This window comes from Nanorana parkeri, unplaced genomic scaffold, assembly GCF_000935625.1.
Source record: "Nanorana parkeri isolate BGI_ZX_2015 unplaced genomic scaffold, ASM93562v1 scaffold530, whole genome shotgun sequence".
Taxonomy (NCBI): Eukaryota; Metazoa; Chordata; class Amphibia; order Anura; family Dicroglossidae; genus Nanorana; species Nanorana parkeri.
In genome coordinates this window covers 899,060-916,404 of record NW_017306798.1, presented here as the reverse complement: position 1 = coordinate 916,404, position 17,345 = coordinate 899,060, and the positions used below count along the sequence as shown (strand labels likewise).

Sequence of the window (17,345 nt, the reverse complement as noted above, 5' to 3'; positions counted from 1 at the left end):
CCCCTCCTTCAAAATCAGGCAAATTAACTTAAATTTAGCCTCAACACACACACACACACACACAATACTGCTTTCTCCTTCAGACAAAAAAAAAAAATGATCTAGGAATTTGATAACATACGAGCACCCCAGATTTCAAGTATATCAAAATTCCTGCACCTGTTTTGACCAGGGCTTCGTACGTGCCCTGCAAATGGCAAAATGCCAGTGCAAAAACAAGCCGGACCCGAGGGAAGACTGGAGTTGGGAGGAGCCGACTCCCCACTAGGCCGCACTCTTCAGATTCATACTGGAATGTGATGCCAAGGAATCGAGACTCTTGTTGCTTGCTGAGGGGTCGGATATTACAGTACAGGGGTCAGATTTTTTTTTGGGGGGGGGGGAGTGAGCTGTCCTCTTGCGCACAAACACACAATCTTTCAAGGAGTGGAACGTCGTGGAGGGTGGGTTGCCAGAGCTGCGGGAGGGACACAGGAGTTCGGACACACTGGCGTCATACAGACAAGTCTTTTTAGGCACTTAGATTTTGGCTGGTGTAAGCCCCAGGTGTAGTCGGAAAACCAGTTTGGCAGTTTTTACTGGCCATGAAACAGCTGGGCCTCTCGGAAAAAGGTAAAAAAACAAAAACAAATTTGGAAAGAAAACACGTGCCATCATCTTCCCACTTAGCACCCGCTTTGTGCCCAAGTTTTGGGGGATACTGCACGTGCCTGTCTAGCTCAGAATTAGTTTTCCTTGGCTTTGCTGTTCTTGGACTTCCCGTTTTGGTGGACATCCCCGTTGGATATTGCTTTGCTGGATTTTGGGAGGCGCTTTCCTTTGGTGTAGGCCTGGTACCAAAAATTGGAAAAGAGCATGAAGAAGACCGTGCCGTAGATCCAGATGAGGTGGATGAAGATGGGGAATTGGTAGTCGCAGGTGGACATGAAGTAATACTGAGTAATGTGGATGGAGACCAGGACGAACTGAATCTATGGAACAAAGCAGAGCAATGGCTGAAGTATGGGACATGGGATGTGGGGTGAACACAATGCATCGACTGAACTCTGGGAGCTGTGCCCAGTATCGCCTCCGGCCATACTAGTCACCAGTATTGCCTTTGGTCTCCCCGCAGCTGATCTTTCCTTATCACAGACGTACCGCACCCTGTTCTGCACTGTGTATCTGTGGAGGTGGCCATCTGGGTAGAGGCATGGCTTTGCTTCCTCATTTTAGAGCCTCGGGCAAGCAGAAGAGTGGGTCACACAGTAGTGACATCACCAAACCTCACTCCAAATCTGGTGATATTTACGGATAAAGACATCAATGCCTTAGATCTCCCACTGCATGTATACAGCTATGAGGCTACAGAACAGGAGTGCCTAGTTACCCTCACATACCAGGAAGTGCACTGCTATTTTTCAGAAGGTACATTATTCTGGGTACTGTTTAGGCACAAATAACAGTTCTAAATGTTCCCTATATCATAGCAAATCTTCACTCTTTGAGTTTATGTCTACTTTACAATCATCTTGTTCGATCCTGCCCTCCTGCTCTGCAGAACATGGTAAATACACCTCGGTCAGTGCTTCTTCTAAAGATTTATTCTATAGGTTGGACTTGATGGACTTGTGCCTTTTTTCAACCTGACTAACTATGTAACTATGTTATTAGCCTCAAGGCTCAAAATACAGGTGAAACTCGATTAGAATATCGTGCAAAGTTCATTTATTTCACTAATGCAACTTATGCGGTGAAACTAATATATGAGAGAGACTCATTACGTGCAAAGCAAGATAATTCAAGCCGTGATTTGTCATCATTGTGATGATTATGGCTTACAGCTCATGAAAACCCCAAGAACCCCAAATCCACAACCTCAAAAAAGTAGATTATTACATGCAATCAATAAAACAAGGATTGTACATAGAACAATATCGGACCTCTGAAAAGTACAAGCATGCGTATGTACTCAGTACTTGGTTTGTGCCCCTTTTGCAGCACTTACTGCAATTACTTTTGCACGATATTCTAATTATTCGAGTTTCACCTGTAAGTGTAGAGAAGTCATAGGGCACTAACAAGCATTTGACTTGCTTCTTATGTAAAGGAGGCAAATATATAAAAGACCCCTTAGCTCATGTTTATATAACTTTCGAAACCAGCCAGCATGCTCACCTAAAGCTTAATTTCTGCTGAGCTAGCTGAATTAAGCTTTTAGAAGCAGGAGAGGAAGGGAAGGAGAGGTATGGCTAGAAGTTTGTGGTCACCTGACCATTATTATCTACATGAGCTTGTTGGACATCCCGTTCCAAAACCATGGCCATTATGTGGAGTTGGCCGCTCTTTGCGACATCGATTGCCTTCACTCTTCTAGGAAGGATTTTCACAAGATTCTGTAGTATGTCTATGGGAAACTGTGCCCTGTCAGCCAAAAGAGCATCTGTGAGGTCAGGTACTGATGCTGGAAGAGAAGACCTGACTCAAAATCAGTGCTTCCATTCCAAATTTAAAGATGTTCAGTAGGGTTGAGGTCGGGGCTCTGTCCAGGACACTTTATTTCAGACAGGTCAAACCACGTCTTTATGGTGCTAGCTTTGTACACAGGGCACAGGTATTCTGGAACAGAAAAGGGCCCTCACCAAACTGTTACCACAAGGATGAAATGCTAAAATGTCTATGTATGCTGTAGTATTAACAGCATCCTTCACTGGAAACACCTACAGTCAACCATTTGGGGAGGGGGATGGGTGTCCACAAAGTATTGGCCTTATAGTGCACGAAGGTGTGTGAACAGAAGAGGCCACACTGACAGTGGAGTGGGGCCCGCACCCGGGTGACACCATTGGAGGGGTGACACCAAAATGACTCACAGTCATTTTGGTGTCACCCCCCTCTGAAAAGTCGGGCGCTCGGTCATGGACCGAACGCCCGACAGTAGCAGGAGAGAGGAGGGGACCCGGCGGCATACCTTATCCCGCCTGGTGACTGTCCCCTCCTCTCTCGGCCGGCGTCCATCGCCAAGATGGCCGCCGGCAGGTATCAGAATGCTGCCGTGCGTGCGCGATGGCGTCTCGGCGGGGTGACACTCGGTTACCGCTCCTGCACACTGACCAAGGTGTATGGTTCACTTCTGCACAGCTGGTATGCAGGAGGACAAGATGGACCCATTGGTTTGATCCTCCTCTGGCTGTACTGCTGGGAGAACCAGACCCGTGTACTGTACTAGCATTTACTTAGGTTTCTTACCAGCTGGATGGCGGTCATGTGCTTCTTCCACCAAAGGTACTTCTGGAAGCGTGGCCCGGCAGCAGAGAGCCCATAGTAAAAGTACATGATGACATGGACTAGAGAATTGATCATGGCGTGGAAGGATCCCATACCACCTGCCAGAGAGAAGAGAGACATGATCAGCGGGCCATGGCAGGAACAGCAGAGGTCATATCAAGCCAGAAAGATTCTCAAGTTCTTACCTGGACCAAACTTAACACCCCACCACCAGCTCCAGGGCAGGACAGAGTGATGGAAGATGTGGAGAAATGTAATCTGTCCATTTTTTTTCCTCAGCACAAAAAAGACCTGACAGGGAGAGAGATAAAAACAGCAGACTTAGCAAGACAGAACACAGGCAAGACAAGTCCTTAAAGCAATATACCCCGAGTGAATAACATTTACATTGCTAAAGCACTGTGTATCATAAACAATTATACATTTTCTATAAAAATCTATTTTTTTACCGACTATCATTTTTTTATTTGCATCTTTTTTTTTTCATCCTTTGTTGCAGCCACTTCCAGTCTACATGCACTCAAGCAATGGCTGCATGGCATCTCATGGCAGGTTTCTGATGGGGACCAACTCTTGCCCATGCCTTTACGGCCACTTGTAGTCTCCATCTGAAGTCTGTGCGACAAGGAGACAACGGAGGAGCACAACTGGGAGACAGGGACAGAGTGTTGTCACCCTATAACAGGAAATGCCTGAACAAGGACCTTCATTGCGGGATCACTGGGGTTTACTTAGCAGATTTAAAAAAAATTGGAAAACGACTTTTATAATGGAACATGATAATAGTTTACATGAGATTTTGGTGATCTGTGAAGTTCATCTAAAGCCAAAACATTTATTTTTTTGATTTTGACAAAGTAGGGAAAGTGGGGAGATTCATCCTCTCTATATGTCCTGGTGACCACTGTCTCCAGGACGCAAGATGAAGGAATATCAAAAATTCTGAGTTGTCAATGAAGCAGGAACTGAGGGGAAATCATCCAAAAGGGGCACCTGTTGTGCCGACAACTAAGTGAGGCTTTCCTGATCACTTCCTGATGTCACTTTGGGACTGGAGGTAAAGGGAAAACTCTACAATGGGACATTGACGACTAAAAACCCCCCAAAACAATAATTCTAGGAAGGCTTTTAACCAATCCTTATTCTATCCAAAACAAAAAACAAGTTTGGGGTTTACAAGCGCCAAAAACAAAAAACAAGTTTGGGGTTTACAAGCATTTCTATATGTCCTGGTGACCACTGTCTCCAGGACGCAAGATGAAGGAATATCAAAAATTCTGAGTTGTCAATGAAGCAGGAACTGAGGGGAAATCATCCAAAAGGGGCACCTGTTGTGCCGACAACTAAGTGAGGCTTTCCTGATCACTTCCTGATGTCACTTTGGGACTGGAGGTAAAGGGAAAACTCTACAATGGGACATTGACGACTAAAAACCCCCCAAAACAAACATTCTAGGAAGGCTTTTAACCAATCCTTATTCTATCCAAAACAAAAAACAAGTTTGGGGTTTACAAGCGGTGACGTCACCATTTAGCTGGATGGGAAGGCACAGATCCAGGGGACATCGCTGCAAATTCAGAAGTGGAAATGTGGTGTTGTCGGCACAGGAAGTGAAGCCACAACAGGAGGACTGGCGGAATCAACAGGTAAATACTTGACAATGAAGGGACATTAAAAGATGGCAGATGAGGGGCGGTAATAGAAAGGCATTATTGGATGTTTAAGGAAAGTTTGTGTTTTGCTAAATCATAGCAGTTATGATGATCTAAGCCAAATCCCAGCTACGGAAATATATCCAGCTGCAGCCTAGAATGAGGTTTGTTGGCGACAGTTCAATTGAAATCTGCAGTCACTGCACCCCTACGGCCATGGCTTCCCAGCCCATAGGAAGTGAACATATTGGACGTTCGTTATTTTACATAAAGAGGTGTGTTCAAGAAGCCAACGAATACTCAACAGCCAGTAAGAATTCATCTTCAGTTGTTAGAGTTGAGCTGAGGCCTCATCCACATGGACCTCCTGCGCTTGTTTTATACGTAGGAGAGATTGATCTGGGAAGTATAATGTTTGTTTGCCATTTACATATAAATCAGTTTACATGTGAATGTGTTCCATGCAGGCTTTTCCTTCCATACTCATGCATGTGCATGCGTTCATAGTATCTAATCTGCCCCTGGACGCTCAGATTTCGGTTTGTCCTAAACACAGTGAAGGAAATTTATCAAAACCGGAGCAGACGAAATCTGGAGCGGCTGGGCACGGCAACCAATCAGCTTCTCGCTTTCATTTTCAAATCTCAACTGAACAAACTGAAGAGAGAAGCTGATTGGTTGACATGCACAGCTGCTCCAGATTTTGTCTGCTCCAGTTTTGATAGATTCCCCCCAGTATAAATAATACAATTTAAAATCATTACATGTATTTATGTGTATATAACTGGGTGAATGTATTTGCCCCTGTGAATGAGGCCTAAGAGAAATAATGGCTCTGCAATCTGCACATGATGAGTGGTCTTCTCCTTGCCAGTAAGAATTCTATTTGCACTGCAGATGTCGGGGCCAATTCACTGAACAGAAATGTGCATTTCATCTTCATTGAATCTGCTTGCGGACAGACTCCATTTCACTGTAATGTACACAGCATGAGAAATAACACTTACGGTATCAAGGAGCTCAATGAATTTGGAGAACAGGAAGAGCCAGGCTACTTGTACCATCTGAAAATAGCAAAAATAACAAAAGAGTTAGAATTTCACATAAAGCATTCTCCCTCTCATGGATCGGGCACCCTGTAACATCTTCTGGCTGGCAGGGCACACTTAGGGCTTCATTGGTAAAGGTTCCACCAGGCGGATGCCATTCGCATGGCACTAGCACCCCTAGATACCGAGATTCCTGTACTCAACTAGAGAGCTAGGAAAACTGAAGACCTGCAAATTGTCCGTCCCTCAAACTGCAAACCTCGCACAAGCCCAAGGGGTTCGTTTATAAAAGATCTATTGGGCGTCCTGAAGCTCCTAAAGAGGACAAAGTCCTGATGGTCACGGGCTACTCTTGGATTCACAGATCCATTAGGTGGATATGAAAACTGTCCGGTAGAAAGCGTGTGATCCAAGTGTCCCAAATTGCCTTTTATTTGCTCACGCTGTCCATGAGTTTTGTTGCAGATGTCCAACTTGAAATGGATTCTGGATTTATTCTGGATTTGACCTCAGAGTGTGCAGCACAGCCAAGCTTTCACAATGGTCTGTTTTGGTGCTGTCAGGACATGTGCCATAAGGGTAAATTGGTATTTCGTAAGACCCTCCCTGCTTTTGGGTTGAGGAGTGCCTCACAAGGGTTCTCATGAATACGGTTTTGAAGCATAGCATAGACCAGGGTTAGGCAAACTTCAGCCCTCCAGCTGTGGTGAAACTACAAACCATTATACCTCTTCCTCTTGGAGTCATGCATGTGGCTGTCAGAATACCCAATAGGCATTGTAGTTCCACAACAGCTGGAGGGCCATAGTTTGCCTACCGTCTTCCACAATTAAACCTTGCCTTTTCTATGGAGAAAAGGGTTTGCGTCCACACGCAGATCACATTTGCATATTGCCCAAGTCAGAGAGACATCATGCGAGTTACCAACAATACTTCAACCTCTCAAGAACTTGTCCCTGATGGGTTAGAAGCCAGACAGATCCCTCAATGTCTATCATTCTCACGGAGATGACGGCTCGTCTCTGTCCGCTCATATAGTTAGAAGAATTATGATCGCTAATGCAATTCGTCAGACTCTACTAAAGCAGGACGTGATATACAGTCATGTTTTATAACGCCATAAAACCAGAGGCAAGTCATGGCAGAGGTGGGAGAGTCAGCACAGGTTAATAGGACTAGTAATGAGGGACACAGATAAGGGGTGAAGCTGCGTACCGATCACCGCCATGTTTACGTACAAAGTTCAGCAAGTGGCAGGTGGTACAAGGTGGCCCGGGCGGCACAGACCTGCCCACTATGGATTTTTTGGCAGTCATGAGTCATTATCTAAACATTATAAAAGCTTACCCCCCACACAGGAGAACTCACTCACCCGCAAGCCCATTGGCGAATCCGACTGATCCACGGGGTCACACTTCCAGGTGTATCCAGTCAACCAGCCTGACATAAGAAACTAAAAAAAAAGACAATTGCATGTTATGCTTCTAGCAGAGGCTCTGTTATCCATTTATTACTGCAATAATCGCTATCGGGACTTGATAAATAGCACAATATGCTCAGTAGCTGAGATCTAAAGTGAACCTATAGTCAAAAGATAAAGCTGTACTCTGAGGATAGATAAAAAGTAACAGAAGGGCTCAATCTGCTTCACAGGTAGTAATATGATCACATGACATCCACGGGGTGCATGCTGGGTGGACAGAAGATCCTACAACAGGGTGTCATCATGCAGTTCTGAAAATTAGATCCAGTGCCAGGACAAGCTCCTTTAGCACCCAAGGAGGGAAGGCCAGATGGGTAAAGTCCGACTGCTTGACTAGAATGAACTAGACTGTTCAAATCAATGTACAGTGGTACCTCGGTTCACGATTCTGATCGCGAACCGAATCAAACTGTGATCAGACCGCAATCTCGACTAGAGGAAGCCACGACCACGTGTCAGAGCAGGGAAGATGGCTGGGGTTGTGTTGCGACACCCGATGCGGAGTTCGTGAACGGAAGCAAAATTTTGCTGAACTTCCTGTTCTCGAACCGAATTGTTCGCGAATAGAAGCGTTCGTGAATCGAGGTACCACTGTATATACTGTATAATGGATCTTTTATGAATAGGGGTAAAGGGAGGGACAGAAAATTGAATTATTTGATCCTTCCTACACAGAGGGATCTCCCCTCCCTCTCATGTGACAACCAGTCTGGTATCAGCACATCTATGCCGACTTATAGGAGCACAGAGCTCCTATAAGTCATACAATTAGGGATCTAACCAGGTTTGGGCTGAGGGATACGCAGACAAGCCCGGGGTGCTTCAGTAGGAAGGAGTGCCTCAAAAGAGGGCAGGACCAGCAACCTATGCTGCTCAAGAAGTTCACAGCTCATTGGTGGGAAGGGGGGGGGACTGGGTCACACTTTGGCCTCACTTGTGAGGGGGGTGATAGTGTGCCACATCCCTTCTCCTCCTGCTAATGAGCTGCGATCTACTTCAGAAGCAAAGGTTGGCTTTATTGGGGGAGGCGCTTGCTCTCTTTTGGCGGGTCTTTGCACATAGGTTAATGAGAGCACTTCAAAATGAGAAACAGTCCGATCTCCAATCGATACGGTTTAATGGAGTTACTGTTTGAACTATTAGTAATGTACAGAATGGCAGAGATCCTACAGTTCTCTCATACGGGTGAGAAAACATACAACTACATATCCTAACATGCTCTAACATTTCTACTTCCACACACATGTGGGAACCATGGCGTTATGTTGGTGTCCTGTGAATGTCACTCACCTCATAAACAATATAAGCAGACACCCCCACCAGGCTGAAGTTGTACAGCACCATCAAAGGCTTCAGGTCAAAGGGCTTCCTATTGGCCATAATCCGTGGCCCCAAAGACAGGACGAAGTAGACATAGGCCAGGAGAATGGTGCCAGGAAGGAAAGGCGAGTGCATGAGGGGGTAATGACCTATCCTGGCATCTGAGGAAACACAGAGGACAGAAAGTTATGTATAACAGACATTTACCTTTTCAGGGGTCATTGAATTCCTTTCAGTATCTAGATGGCTGAGTCAATATTTTATGAATAGGTTAAAAACACTATATGGCCAAAAATCTGTGAACACCTGACCATCCCACCTACATTATGTGGCCAAAAATGTTTATCAAACCCCCCGGATTATTGGGTTCCATTGAAGAGTATAGTTAATGATACATCACACAAAGACCTTTTAGACAAGTGTTCTTCCAGCCTTGTGGTAACAATTTGGTGAAGACTTTCTGTTGTTCCACCATGACTGTCCCCAGTATACAAAGCCAGCTCCATAAAAGACATGGTGTGACCAGTCTGGTATGGAGGAACTTGGGTGTCCTTCACAGAGCCCTGACCTCAACCCTACTGAACACCTTTGGGATGAACTGGAACATGTGTCAGCTCTTCTCATTCAACATCAGTACCTGACCTCACAAATGGGCACACATTGTGATCTTCCAACCTTGTGGTAACAGCAGTTTGGTGAAGACTCTTTTCTGTTGTTCCACCATGACTGTCCCCTGTGTACAAAGCCAGCTCCATAAAGATATGGTGTGACCAGTCTGGTATGGAGGAACTAGAGTGTCCTGACCTCAACTCTACGAACACCTTTGGGATGAGTTGGAATGTCCAACTGCAAGCCAGGTCTTCTCACCCAACATCAGTACCTGACCCATCAAATGGGCACCAATTCCCACAGACGCACTCCAATATCTTGTAGAAAGCCTTTGCCAAAGGGTTATGGCTGTTACTGCTACAAAGGAAGGCCAGCTCCACATTAATACCCACGGTTTTCCAATGGGATGTCCAGCAAGCCCATGCGGGTGTGATGGTCAGGTCTCCACAAACAGTTGGCCATGTAAGTGAACTTTGATCAGATTCATTAGAATTCACTCCCCATATTCATGTAAGGAGGACATAGTGCAGAGCAAATGACTTGGCCACCTTGCTGCTTCAAGTAGATGTAAATAACTTCCCTCATTGGCTCCCTTTTGGTCTGTCTTGTTATATCAACCATAACGGTTCCCATTCAGTGACTCAATAAGGAGCGCAGTCAGTATTAGATAAACTGATGCAAATTTTACATTTCAAATAAATTTGCCAGCATTGGCGGCCCCCATACAGGAGTAACGTCAGGCAGTCTAGTGACGTGAGCAACGCTACCTGACCACACAGGTCCTGAAAGTCATTTATAGGAGAATTGTAATGTGTAGTTATCCTTGAAGTCTTGATTTTCACTATGTACTTACATGTGAGCATCCATATTAGCACAGGACCTCTACGCAGTGGGCTTCCTGCTTAGTTGTGCAGCACAGTAATTAGGTTTATGGTTCCTTTTATCCCAGCGTATGATCAGAACTCACTTTCGGTGAAAAAAATACTCTTCAGATGGATTGTTTAGTAGCTGACTCCAGTCATTCAACGAGGACACTGACTGCACTAACACAGACAGCCACCAGAGGGAGCATATGCAAGTCTGAAGCCATTTTGGATAGAGCATGGAATGTTCTATACTGCGAGTCTAGAGGAAAAAACTTCTTCAGATATTTGCAGACATCTAGGAGGTGTACGGGCCAACAGGTAAAGCTCTGACGCTTCCTGGTTAGGTTGCGGCATGCAACCTTGTCCCCACCCGCCTCACATTCCTATTGGCCCATAACTCCAATGAGCTGGCCCATGGGCCAATAGGAACGTGCAGGTGGCAGGAAAGATTCAGAACCATGAGGGAGAACCTGAACCAAATAACCTCTCTCAAGTTGTTATAATAGTACGTCCTTCCCTTGTATTCTCTCCTGGTCAAAGCAGAAATGTCAGGCAGTAAGGTCCCCCATGGAGGCTGACCTAACTTCTGCCTGAACTCAGGACTGATAACCGACACTTGGGTCCAGGTTGCTGGAGGAGCCCCCGGTTTTACGCTGCACCGTACACACAGAAAATAATAAATCACCAGGAACAAGATAATGTTTTTGGCAAAAATGACTTTGTATGTCACTTCTGTCAAATAAAATCAATAAAAAACTTCTGCTCCAACTGGGAGAGAGTACCAGTGAATAATACTAATAAAAACACAAGTAATCCCGGATACGTTTATAACCAAAAGTGGAGATTAAAGGATTAGAAATGGCCATTGGTGACCGGTCCTCTTTAAGATGAACTATTAGGAGTTAACACAATCAGAACATTTATAGAAAGCAGCAACCAAACCCAGCGGGCCGGGAATAAATGAAGCAGATTAGAGGGTGATAATTAGTAGCTTCCATCTCTAAACATCTGCATTCATTGATCGGAAGACAGAAGAGAAAAGGCAAGAGCTCTAATTATATATTTGCAAGAGGACTGTGAGCTGGGGGGAAGGGAAGGCACCCCATGTGACCCTGCAGACGCACTGATGCGTGACGCATAGTTAAGCGGACAGGTGATCGGGTGTCGGTGGCCGGGATATTTTCATATTGTTCTACCTATCGCCATTGATATCATTTGCATTCTCTGCATATTTCACTTCAGTGGAGTAACACATGTGACACGGTGCGGCCTTTGCTGAAAATCAGCCTTTTTTATTTTTCAAATCTCTGACTCTAAAAAGGAAACCTGTTTGGAATTCGGGAGCACCGAACAGTCTCTGTACCTTTTCAACCAGAGCTCCGTGGAACACCGGGGGTTCCTCCAGGGGTTGTTAGCTGTCCCTTGAGAAGAGAGCAGTGGCTGACCTATGTCCCAACTACACTGACCACCGACGTAAGGGGTCCCTTCCACACTGACCACCGACGTAAGGGGTCAAGTCTACACAGACCACCGACGTAAGGGGCCCCTTTTCCACTGACCCCCGACGTAAGGGGCCCCTTCTACAATGACTACCGACGTAAGGGGTCAAGTCTACACAGACCACCGACGTAAGGGGCCCCTTTTCCACTGACCCCCGACGTAAGGGGCCCCTTCTACAATGACTACCGACGTAAGGGGTCAAGTCTACACAGACCACCGACGTAAGGGGCCCCTTTTCCACTGACCCCCGACGTAAGGGGCCCCTTCTACAATGACTACCGACGTAAGGGGTCAAGTCTACACAGACCACCGACGTAAGGGGCCCCTTTTCCACTGACCCCCGACGTAAGGGGCCCCTTCTACAATGACTACCGACGTAAGGGGTCAAGTCTACACAGACCACCGACGTAAGGGGCCCCTTTTCCACTGACCCCCGACGTAAGGGGCCCCTTCTACAATGACTACCGACGTAAGGGGTCAAGTCTACACAGACCACCGACGTAAGGGGCCCCTTTTCCACTGACCCCCGACGTAAGGGGCCCCTTCTACAATGACTACCGACGTAAGGGGTCAAGTCTACACAGACCACCGACGTAAGGGGCCCCTTTTCCACTGACCCCCGACGTAAGGGGCCCCTTCTACAATGACTACCGACGTAAGGGGTCAAGTCTACACAGACCACCGACGTAAGGGGCCCCTTTTCCACTGACCCCCGACGTAAGGGGCCCCTTCTACAATGACTACCGACGTAAGGGGTCAAGTCTACACAGACCACCGACGTAAGGGGCCCCTTTTCCACTGACCCCCGACGTAAGGGGCCCCTTCTACAATGACTACCGACGTAAGGGGTCAAGTCTACACAGACCACCGACGTAAGGGGCCCCTTTTCCACTGACCCCCGACGTAAGGGGCCCCTTCTACAATGACTACCGACGTAAGGGGTCAAGTCTACACAGACCACCGACGTAAGGGGCCCCTTTTCCACTGACCCCCGACGTAAGGGGCCCCTTCTACAATGACTACCGACGTAAGGGGTCAAGTCTACACAGACCACCGACGTAAGGGGCCCCTTTTCCACTGACCCCCGACGTAAGGGGCCCCTTCTACAATGACTACCGACGTAAGGGGTCAAGTCTACACAGACCACCGACGTAAGGGGCCCCTTTTCCACTGACCCCCGACGTAAGGGGCCCCTTCTACAATGACTACCGACGTAAGGGGTCAAGTCTACACAGACCACCGACGTAAGGGGCCCCTTTTCCACTGACCCCCGACGTAAGGGGCCCCTTCTACAATGACTACCGACGTAAGGGGTCAAGTCTACACAGACCACCGACGTAAGGGGCCCCTTTTCCACTGACCCCCGACGTAAGGGGCCCCTTCTACAATGACTACCGACGTAAGGGGTCAAGTCTACACAGACCACCGACGTAAGGGGCCCCTTTTCCACTGACCCCCGACGTAAGGGGCCCCTTCTACAATGACTACCGACGTAAGGGGTCAAGTCTACACAGACCACCGACGTAAGGGGCCCCTTTTCCACTGACCCCCGACGTAAGGGGCCCCTTCTACAATGACTACCGACGTAAGGGGTCAAGTCTACACAGACCACCGACGTAAAGGGCCCCTTCTACACTGACCACCAACGTAAGGGGTCAAGTCTACACAGACCACCGACGTAAGGGGCCCCCTTCTACACTGACCACCAACGTAAGGGGTCAAGTCCACACAGATGGACAGTAAATGGTACATTTTAGATCACCCTGCAAAGGTTAGCAATAGGCACCTTTGCTCTTTGACACCGAGGTCCTGGATGCTCTCCCCATGTCCATTGCTTCCCCCGGGGTCTTCACTCAGAACCCAAATGCACCATGGCAGATTAATCAACTATTGATCACACTGATCCCAGACTGAATATTGATTTAGAGGAGACCTCCACTTGACCACTGTCCAGAATCGTTACACACCTTACCTGGAGAAGGGCCCTGTATGATGTCACAAAATGTGCTATTGGTGCAACAACGCATGCTGTTTTGACTAATCCAACTGATCTCATGTTTATTATCGGAGTCCTCAGATCAATACTCGAACCCTTTGACAGATTTACCTATAATTTAACTATAATGGAACGTCGGACCTCCAGCTGTTGTGGAAATACACGTCCCAGGAGGCAGAAGGATGATGGATTGGTAGTTTCACCACTGCTGGAGTGTTGAGGTTACCTACCTCTGCTATAAAAGGGTTTTCACTTTTTCGCAGTGTTCATACAACATTTCCTTTTATTTGCAAAAGTACAAAATGATCGCCTCTGTGAAGACGACGGGTCATCTTTAAAAGGAAAAGAAAAGTCAAATTGTTCATCTGTACAATGTGGAGTCTTACCTGCTCCTTTCATGAAGTCGTGATAACGCTGCACCCATTGTGAGAGCACGGCCTCCATCTTTGCAGCTCCTCACAGCCTAAAGGAAAGACAGGAAGTGGAGGTTACAAGAGGTTTAGATCACAAGTAACTGACAAACTGTTTTTGTAAATGGGTCTGAGGCATAAAATGCAAAAAAAATGGAGATTAAAGCAAATATCATCCAAATACCAGAACCATGTGTATTCTATATTGAATCTCGGTGACCTTTGTGTATTTCTTCCAGATCTGTGCAGTAATCCCGTGTGAGACTAGGAGCTTCCTGTAATAAAGACCGATCACTGCTGCTAATCTTTTTATTGAAAGATTCAAGCAACTTTTATACAAAGGTAACAAAACATAAACGTAGTGTAAACTGTACAAAAATCAAAAATAAATAAAACAATATTCCCCCATATTATATACATGTTGTATACACAGACAAGCAATAAAGCCTCATCACTGTACAAAAGGACTCAAGCGTAAAGATCCACCAACTATTTACATAAAGCAGCAGAGAAGGCCTAAGAGGCACAACCCGTCACCTATGCACGCAGCCATTTTTCAAAAATCTTAAAGAACAAAAATCTAGGGTGATAAGAGACAGACAGCCACACACCCGGAGAGAGACTCCTGCAAGTCAGGGAGGCCTGATACCCCTCCACGCCTTCAACCAAGCCCCCTGCCTCCACTTGTCTCTCTCAAGCACCCGAATCTTCCCCACCGCATGCAGAATGTCACTCACCACCACCGGGACAGGAAGGATTTTAACCGGTCACTGCTGCTCTCTCTCCTTGTGCAGGGTGACTGGTCTTGTCTCCACCCCCTCCTGTTTTTTGAAGGCTATATGTAGTAGGTGAGGCCTGTCGGGTCCCTCCCACAGCTTCGTTGTCTGCACAGGCAATTATGCCACTGCTATTTTAACAAGATCATGCCTGGGTTTGTAAACAACCAGAACAGGAGGTAGGGGAAAATCTTCAATGGGGAGAAGATTTCAATGCGTTAACCATTGCGCTGGGTTAACGCATGTGTTATGCCACGCATGAGCATGCATTGCAGTATTACTAGACTATTTGCCGTATACCCCAGTGGTTCTGGATGTACATCTGGCTGATGGGGCGTAAGGAGTGACTTGCATGTCTCCACCCACTGTCCCAAAATGAGGTCCAATCCTCTTATTTTTGGGATATGTGGCCTGCGATACCTTTTGTTCCAAGGAGCTTTTTCTGTGCTACATACAGCTTGACTTAAATCAAACTTGGGAGGACAATGCAGGGACTCGGCTCCTGAGTAGGAAGGAAGTGATCGCCAAAGCGCAGATACAAATCGAAGATTTAGGAACATTTTGTCCATCAACCAGACCGCTACATTAATAAAGAGCACTTTCAGGGAAGTGAAAGCAATTACTGAGCTACAAACGCTTTACAGTAAACCATACAACGGAGCGGACATCACAGCGCGTCCTCATTTCACCGTGAAGAGTATAATGTATACCAGGGGAAGGCAACCTCGGCCCGCATCTGGGAGTCTTGCAAAGCCTTATGGGAGTTGTAGTTTCACCACAGCTGGAGTGCCGAGGTTGCCGACCCCCGATTAGATCAGTGTTAGGAAACCTTGACCCACCAGCTGTTTTGGAGCTACAAGTCCCATAAGGCATTACAAGACTGACAGCCACAGGCGTGACTCCCAGACAGAGGCAGATGGGATTGTAGTTGTCGGTCCCTCCTACAGCTCGGCCTCCCTGTATTTTCTAAAGACAGGTTTCCTTTAATTCGGACGCTCCCAAATTGTATTGATCAGTGAAAAATCCTGCTTATTGATTTCTACATTCCTCAGCGGTGACCCGAGAGTTGTTATCTGACAAAATGTTTGTTCTTTCCATCGATATTTCCATTTCCACCAACTGCGATGGTGGCCGGTCCCCCCCGGAGATCAGTAGAACAATAAGCAGTGACTTGTCACCCGAAATAAGTAATTGCAGACACATGACCCACACAGGCCTCGTCATTAGCATTACCTCTTCCAATGGCAGCGGCCTCCTGCGTTATTTACATCCTAGTCGTCAAAAATCTAGTCTGGCGCCTGTGCCATAAAAAGGTCAACAATGATGTTGCTTCAACGGTACCGGTATGTGCCATTCAAGTCTTTGGGCCACTTCTCTATACCAATATGGCAGTCCACCATCACTGGAGAAAAGTAAAGCACCTGGGTGGGTGGAGCTCAGGATCGGGAAGTGAGCTGGGGGTTGGAGCTCAGGATCGGGAGGTAAGCTGGGGGGGGTGACTGGGTGGAGCTCATTTTTTTTTGGAAGCTGGGGGGGTGACTGGGTGGATCTCAGGATAAGGAGGCAAGCTGAGGGGTGACTGGGTGGAGCTCAGGATCGGGAGGTAAGCTAGGAGGGGAGACTCAGGATAGGGAGGTGGGTTTGTGTAGCTCAGGATAGGGAGGTAAGCTTGTGGGTTTTAAATCAAAGGTGAGCTTGTCCTTTAAACGTACAGCACACAAGGGAACTTGCCTTGTGCTCATGTAACATAAGGCATGATATTTCATAGGTCTTGAACAGTCTACTGTAACAAAAATCTCCACCATGGCAGTGACTCCCCATATCAGGTCCATGTCTATATAATAGGCTTGTGCGGGTCATATGGCGAGTACGGAATGTGCATCTCGAATGAGAGTCTCATCGCCAAGCCCCTTGCCCTGGAAAACTGCAAAAAAAGAATCTAAATCGCACCGTTCAACTTCCTGTCATTTATAGAATTGTTACTCTGTTACTATATCATCGTTACTTTCCATCTGCACTGATTGCTATACATTTGTAGGACGGCTCACTGTGGCAAAGGGAGAGATTTTTGTGCATTACTGCTGCAAATTCTACCGGCTCAGTCACAGAAAGGGCCCCAAACCTTTCACTGCGTGTCCTCACATGAAGTCGCAGCATCGCCGATACAAGTAGAAGCAAGTATCACCGACATTTCCTGCTGCACATTATTGTCCTGAATTTTATATCTCAGCATCCCAGGGCGACTCATCAGATACAACCTGAGTAATGTCTGTATTATTATACAGGATTTATATAGCGCCAACAGTTTGCGCAGCGCTTTACAATATAAAACGGAGACATTACCGTTACAATTCAAGACAAGAGGAAGGGCCCTGAACCTGAGAGCTTACAATCTTTAAAAAAAAAAAAAAAAAAAA

At 46.6% G+C, this 17,345-nt stretch overlaps 1 protein-coding gene across 1 annotated transcript in view; it reads right to left on the bottom strand.

Moving 5' to 3' along the window:
* Nucleotides 1-379: 379 nt before the first annotated feature.
* ELOVL1 (ELOVL fatty acid elongase 1) overlaps nucleotides 380-17,345 on the bottom strand; it is a 34,544-nt gene continuing 17,578 nt past the window's right edge. Inside the window, exons 2-8 of the mRNA XM_018561570.1 lie at nucleotides 14,129-14,205; nucleotides 8,742-8,932; nucleotides 7,341-7,421; nucleotides 5,927-5,983; nucleotides 3,453-3,558; nucleotides 3,229-3,365; nucleotides 380-971 (exon numbers count right to left, since the gene is read on the bottom strand). Coding sequence (XP_018417072.1) covers nucleotides 726-971; nucleotides 3,229-3,365; nucleotides 3,453-3,558; nucleotides 5,927-5,983; nucleotides 7,341-7,421; nucleotides 8,742-8,932; nucleotides 14,129-14,186 — 876 coding nt within the window. The 5' untranslated portion in view covers nucleotides 14,187-14,205 and the 3' untranslated portion in view covers nucleotides 380-725. The remainder of the gene's footprint in view (nucleotides 972-3,228; nucleotides 3,366-3,452; nucleotides 3,559-5,926; nucleotides 5,984-7,340; nucleotides 7,422-8,741; nucleotides 8,933-14,128; nucleotides 14,206-17,345) is intronic.